General features: G+C 33.5%; 1 protein-coding gene across 1 annotated transcript; it reads right to left on the bottom strand.

Annotated features, from left to right (window-relative positions):
- Window positions 1-1,923: 1,923 nt before the first annotated feature.
- On the bottom strand, window positions 1,924-5,354 carry LOC149256784 (uncharacterized). The gene is made up of 2 exons (XM_089460874.1): window positions 2,590-5,354; window positions 1,924-2,482 (listed from the first exon to the last, which is right to left on the bottom strand). The coding sequence occupies exons 1-2, from the start codon at window positions 5,327-5,329 to the stop codon at window positions 2,034-2,036; spliced, it is 3,189 nt and encodes a 1,062-aa protein (XP_089317000.1). The 5' UTR covers window positions 5,330-5,354; the 3' UTR covers window positions 1,924-2,033.
- Window positions 5,355-7,375: the final 2,021 nt, after the last annotated feature.

Genomic DNA, 7,375 nt, shown 5'->3' with positions numbered 1-7,375 from the left:
CATCAACAGGACAAGAACATAGTTCTTCACAAATTGTCTTTCTACTCCGAATCAAAATTCACAACATATATGAATATTGAGGGCTTTAATTCTAAAAATTTTGAAATTTTAAAGCTACATTTGCCCCAAAAGAGTAACCCATCTTCATGCATTCCCCCAAAGTAGTTTCTTTCTTCTTATCTTGCATCAATTGCAAGATTGATATGATTGAATTTTGTTGAGCATATGGAGAATGTAATTTTGTTCCTTGTTTTTCAAGCTGAATAAATATGATTTTTCCTTCAAAAAAATCTCTTATACTTGACGTCTAGGATCATTTGTGCTTATCTTTCCTGTATTTATGGTGATAGGCATATTTATTTTGGAATAGGACTTCCAAAATTTTAATTTAATTGTCATTGATTATTTGGTGGATGGTATGGATTTCACTTTATGGAATATTCTAGAATATTCTTAAAATGCCATATGATCCTGTGTCATATGAATGTGAGTGATGGTTTTTTGGCATGTGGTATAGTAAGGGTATTAGCTGATGGTATTGTAAGAAAGCCTATTTAAAGTGGAATGAATCTCAATGGTAAAGGGGAGATTGTAACAAAGTTTGTTTAAAGTAGAATGAATCTCCATGATAAATTGTAAGAAATCTTGTTTAAAGTGGAATGAATCTCCATGGTAAAGGGGAGATTGTAACAAAGTCGGTTTAAAGTGGAATGAATCTCCATGATAAAGGGAAGATATATGGATATCTATTGAAGTATCTCAAGCTGCTTGCCCATCATTTATTCCCGTGCTGCTTGCCCATCATTTATTCCCCTAAAAATTTTGGCTCGCTATAAATTAAGATTATATCTAACATTATTCCTTTCAATAATCATCTACCTGATCTAAGGCACCATCAATTTCTTTCTATTTTTGAGAATCTAAGCAACATAAGAACCCTATAAAGAAGAAAGAAGGGAAGAAATAAGAAAGAAAAAACCTAATAAAGAAAGTCTAAAAGAAATGAATATTTGCATCTTATTAATAATTTTGTTACATATTTTTTAAATGTTTATATGTTTAATATATATTAATTATTTCTATTATTAAATTATGTGTTTAATGTATATTAATTATTTTTATTATCAAATTATATATTTAATATATATTGATTGTTTTTATTATTAATATAATTAAGTTGAATTTTATTTTTTCCTGTGAATATAAAATTTATTTATAATTAATAATAATTTAAACTAAAATTACAATTTAGTTAATTTTTAATTATTATTATTATTAATTTCACCCTTTAAAATTATTTAAGTTTATTTTAAAATAAATAAGTATTTTGATGTAACTTTTTTTAACCTTTTATTTATATTACTGTGTTATTTACTTTATCTCTTCTTTATTTATTTATTATCATTTTATCTCTTATCTATCTTTAGGATCATTCGTGCTTATTTTTTCTTCAATATCTAAAGCAAAGCAACGAGCTTCACATTTATGCTTAGTTTTAGATACAAAATCTTGACTTCTTAAAAGAAATGAGATTTTCCTGGTAGCTGTTATGACAATCAAGTTCTCAAGATGCGACAAGATAAAATTTGTGAACTATGATTACTTAAAGTTAAAGCTCGTCTCAATTGTCAAAGATGTGTGTTAATTAACTTTTCTTGTTCCTTTAAATTAGATCGTAGTATCATTTTTTATGTTGGTTATGACCGGTTTTAAAAGTGAAAGATAGACATTTCTACCCTTACTCGTAAAGTGGTATAAAAACTAAAAAAACATAACAAATACAAAATTCTTCTTGTATTTAGTACAGAAGAGTGTCACACATTCATATAGATGTAAAGGATATTGAATATAATTGTTTTTTAAAGATAGAATAATAAACTATAATCATAAACAAATTTCCAAAACACCATTCATGAGTAGATATAACTGTATTGTTTACATTTATATGCAATCAGTTATAAAACATTTATATGCAATCAAAAACAAAGATTTATGTACAAAGAAGCATATAACCACTACTTTGTTACAATAGACTAAAATGTGGAAGAACTTTGACCTTCACAAATGTTGTTGATAGTAGCACTTGTACTGCCCAACAAATGTGTTAGATTTGATTGGAATTTGGGAATGGAAGTAGTGCTCAAAAAAGTGCCTTTGATGTTTTGCAATGTGCCTAGGATGCCCATCATTGTAGGTCGTCCTTGAGGAGATTCATTTGTGCAAAGCAAACCCACATTTATCAGTGCACTGAGACAATTGAGATCTTTATCTTCTTCAATGCATATACTAGTCCTCGTTAATAGACCCATGTCCACCACTTCTTGTACTTGGTTTGGAAAACTACTACCCACCCATTTGTGCAATGTCATTCCTTCTACAAACATGTCATGGGTGGGCTTCTTTCTAGTGAGCATTTCCAATAGCACTATTCCATAGCTATAGACATCGCCTTTGGTTGTAACTTGTCCTCCCACTCCATATTCTGCATTCATAGATCCTCATCTTAAGTTTTTTAATTTAATTGAAAATGTTTAGTAAACATAAGAAAATCATAAGATTGCTTCATATGGGATATAGTTTAAATAATACCTGGAGGAATGTACCCGGTAGATCCTTTGAGTGCATTTGTGGAAGTGAGAGCTCCATCTTCATTATTTGCAAAACATATAGTAGCAATGCCAAAGTCTATTAAATATGCAGTCATATCTTCACCCAACAACACATTGTTGGGTTTCAAATCACAATGAATCACTTGCACAAAGCAATGATGATGGAGATATGTCATGCCTTGGGCGATATCTATTGCTATATTCAACCTTTGAATCAAATTCAAACAACTTTGTTCTCCATCATCGGGATATAACCACTTTTCTAGGCTTCCTTTTGGCATTAATGGAAATATCAAAGCTTTGATTTGGAGATCTGAATAGCAAGTTATGACCCGAATCAAATTCCGGTGTCTAACTCTACCCAAAACTTTGCATTCTCTATCAAAACTCTTTTGAGCCCCTTCATTTTGTAGATTGAGAAGCTTGACAGCAACCATTGTGCCATCATTCAAAATCCCTTTGTACACTTTTCCAAAACTACCAATTCCTAACAAGTTTGCATCACTAAATTTATTTGTTGCAATGACGAGCTCTGCATAGGAGATTCTTCGATGCCCCACATTTAATGATGGACCAGTCTCTCTCTGAATATTTCTCCTACAATTCTTTCTCCACAATATTGCAAGAAACAAACACAATACAACAATTGCTACAACAACAATCGGTATGATAACTCTTTTGAGATTCAAAACACTTTTATGTTTATGAGCATAGCACGGTGGTAGATTTACCCAAGGTCCACATAGACCAAGATTTCCCATAAATGCTGTGGCACCAATCTTTTTGAAAACTCCTTCTTTAGGGACTTCCCCTGATAGCTTGTTAAAAGAAAAATTCAAGTGATGGAGCATTGTGAGATTTGCCAGTGATATAGGTATTCCACCTGACAAATTGTTGGAGCACAGATCTAGGTCTTGAAGACTTAGAAGTTCACTGATTGACACTGGAATTGGACCTTCAAGTGCATTGTAAGAAAGATTCAGATATGCTACTTCTTTGCAGCTTCCGATGATACTTGGAATATAGCCAGTTATTTGATTTGCTGAAATATCTATGGCTTGAAGCATATCGAACTTTCCTAGTTCTAAAGGTACATGGCCACTTAATAAATTGTTTGACAAGTTGAAATAGAAGGCTAAATTTGCAAGGCCTGCAAGCTCTTCAGGTATGTGCCCACTAAGCTTGTTGTATGATAGATCTAGCAGTAGTAAGTTCACACATTTCCCTAAACTTGCAGGTATGTTTCCTGATAACTGGTTATGATTAAGATCTAAATATCTTAATTGTTGGAGGTTAGCAATAGAATCAGGGATTTTTCCAGACAAATTATTTCCAGAAATATATAAGAGACCTAAACCCTTTAGCTGCCCAATTTCCATTGGGATGTTCCCTTGTAAATTATTGGAATCCATATATAACCTCTCCAACTTCTGAAGCATAATAACTGAAGATGGGATTGACCCTGTAAAAGAATTACCTCCTAAACTAAGGAAGGTTAAGCTACTTAAATTTCCAATAGCATGAGGTATTTCTCCAGCTAATTCGTTGATACTCAAGTTTAAGAAGTAGAGTTTTGTAGAGAGATGGCCTATAGAAAACGGCAATTGCCCAGTGAAGCTATTCTCAGATAAGTCTACCTGTTGTAGATCGGAACAGTTACTAAGAGCGGTAAGAATCGGGCATCTCGTGGTGTTGCCGCTAATAAGGTAATTGCCGCGCAACGCAAGCAGCCGGAGATGTGTCAATTTACCCAACTCCATAGGCACTATTCCGCTGAGCTGGTTCGCTCCTAAAGCAATGAATTGTAACTTGGTACAATTAAAGAGGGATGAAGGAACGCTGCCGCGCAGCTGATTAGCTCCCAGATAGAGTTCCTTTAACTGGGCGCTCTTCTTGGTACACAACTCCGACGGAATGTGGCCAACTAATTGGTTAAAAGCTATATTTAATACTTCAAGATTGGTGCAGTTGGACAACGAAGACGGAATGCGTCCCGTCAGATGGTTTTGAAGACAACCAAGAACGCTGAGCTGGCGTAGCATACCCAATTCGGAAGGAACACTGCCGTGAAGGTTGTTCCTCCTCAATTCTAAGTGCTGCAAAGAGGATATATTTCCCAAGCAGTCCGGGATTGTTCCCGTCAAATTGTTAACATCCAAGTACATGGTTAGTAGGTTGGGGAGAAGGCATAGTTGTGGGGGAATGTTTCCTGTGAGATTGTTAAAGGAGAGAGTCAAGTTCATTAAACTGTGGCAGCTACCGAGAGTGGGCGGAATGGAACCCTGGAGTTGATTGAGAGACAGGCGAAGCATCTTTAAGCGAGAGAGGGTTCCCAATTGATAGGGAATGTTACCGTGGAAACTGTTATTGCGAAGGCTAAGTACTCTAAGAAAGGAGAGATTGGCGAGAAGGGGTGAGATAGTACCTTCTAATCCCATGTGCGAAACATTGAGGGAAACGACTCTCTGCCTGCGCCTGCTGCATATGATGCCCGTCCACTCGCAGAACGAAACATTCGGTTTCCAGGTAGCGGCTAAGGATTGGAAGGGATCATATGTGATTGCAGACTTGAATGCAAGCAGAGCGTGTTGGTCGGAAGCATTGGTGAGACGAGGAGGATGGTGAGGGAAATGGGCGATGGGTGTGGAAAAGACAAAAGGAGGATTGAGAAAGAGAATGAAAGAAAGGGCGGCGAGGAGAAGCATTGTGGTAATCTGCATCTCTTGCGTGACAGAAAGAATGGTTTCTGATGAGTTTGGTAGTTTGGTAATGTAGTAGCTATATAGCTGCTGCTGCATTGAATGAAGAGACTCAAATTAAGAATGGCAAGAATCTTTTCGAGATGTTCCGGTCGGTTAATTTTCATTCTCCATCCTCAACTTGACTTCTCTCGTGCGCGAAGACCAACGGCCGCCGTGGGGATAACGCGATATTGGTGTAAATTCATACCACACAAATCATTTTCAATGGATATCCTCTTCCAGGATGCAATAAAAAATACATGAAGACAACCAGTGGAGACAGTGGCAGTCCCAAACGGAGGATGGATCAACGGCCGCCGTGGCGGTAAGGCGATATAGGACGTTCATTGATACCACACAAATCATGTTCAGTGGAGTTGTTATTGATACCACTCATTATCCATCCTCAACGTGACTTCTACGCACACGGCTCTTCCTTTATCACAACCGCATATATATATATATATATACTTGGCCAAAATAATATATACTTGGCCGCGTAAGAAGAATCAAAAATATATATATATATATACTTGGCCAAAATAATATAATTAATTCTATAGTAACGACCGCCGTGAGGATAACGCTAAATGCGAGTGAATTGATCATACCACAAATTATTTTCAAAGGAGTTGTTGAACACTTATTTTCAAAGGAGTTACTTTTACCATAAAACAACGGAAGGAATACGGCGAGTCGAATGAGTGTCCAAAAAGTCCGCACTCCATAAAATCATTTAAAAGTCAATATTACTTAAAACGTTAAGGTAAATATTACTTCAATGTACGGCAAAATAAAATCTAACACACCCTAAAATAAATAAAAAAATCAATAAAATTAATCATAAATCTTTCTCCTTGCCTCTCAGTAAACGAAAGTAAAATGTCCATCCAATTAATAAAAAATCTAACAAATAAAGGTCTATAAAATTAATCATAAATATTTCTCCTTGCCTCTCGATAAACGAAAGTCCATCTAATTAATAAAAAATCGTTCTCCTTATCATTTGGTGAAGAAATGCTTTTTTTTAACGAAATAAAAGTAACGAATTATCTTTTTTTTTTTTTTTTTAATCACATTCCGTTATAGAAATTGCTATATAAGTTTAAATGTTGTATTTAAATAAATTAAAAAATACTAATAAAAATCATATATAAAATTTTTATTATAGAATACGGTTTTATAAAAAATATGTATGATTCTATTAAAAAAAATGTATATTTTTTTAAGAAAACACATAAATGAGCACATTTACATTTCTTTCTGATTTTATTAAGATAATAAGACAAACTAAAATGTAATGTAGGTCAAAAGGACCGTTTTAGTTATTTATTCTAGTTTTTTTGGTTTGGGTATTCAATAATAGTATGTGTTTTTGTATTCTTCCATTCATTAATAGTTTTGGTTTAATAATAGTTAATTTTTGTAATATTTATGGTAATAAACAAGCTTAGTTTATAATTATAATGAAAAGTATTATATTTTTTATGCTTAATTTATAATTAAAATAGAAATTCATTCCTTATTCTTCGAAATGTTTAGAGAAAAATTAAGATCTAAACACTCCAACCCTTTGACCTTTTGACAATGTTAAAACTCAAATACACTAAGAAAACTTTTCTCTCATAAAATGAGATATTTAGTTTCTAATAAAACTTTCCTCTAATAAAATGAAATATTAGAATATTTAGTTTCTAATAGAGAGTTTCCAATAGGTGGCTAATGATTATGATTGATCATAGGTATTTCACATATGTGCATTAGCCATAATTTACAATCAAATGAATATTTGAGGAATTATAAGAAGAATGTGTAGGAGAATCTAGATATTATGAGACAAAAAGGATGACTGTCCAATTGTTGTGCTGGAAAATGATGATCTAAAAGAGGGTACATGTTGCTTCCTCGCATGGTGTAGATATGCCAAATTCTTTAATGTTTAACAATATTCCAACACATCTATTTTATATTTAAAATAACGATTTAAAATCTAGTAAGAGAGAGAGAATGATAGAAATAATCTAT

This window comes from Pinus tabuliformis, chromosome 7 (genome assembly GCF_031772625.1).
Source record: "Pinus tabuliformis cultivar Carrire ecotype Pingquan chromosome 7, CPIR1, whole genome shotgun sequence".
NCBI lineage: Eukaryota > Viridiplantae > Streptophyta > Pinopsida > Pinales > Pinaceae > Pinus > Pinus tabuliformis.
This window is presented reverse-complemented; position numbering and strand designations above follow the sequence as displayed.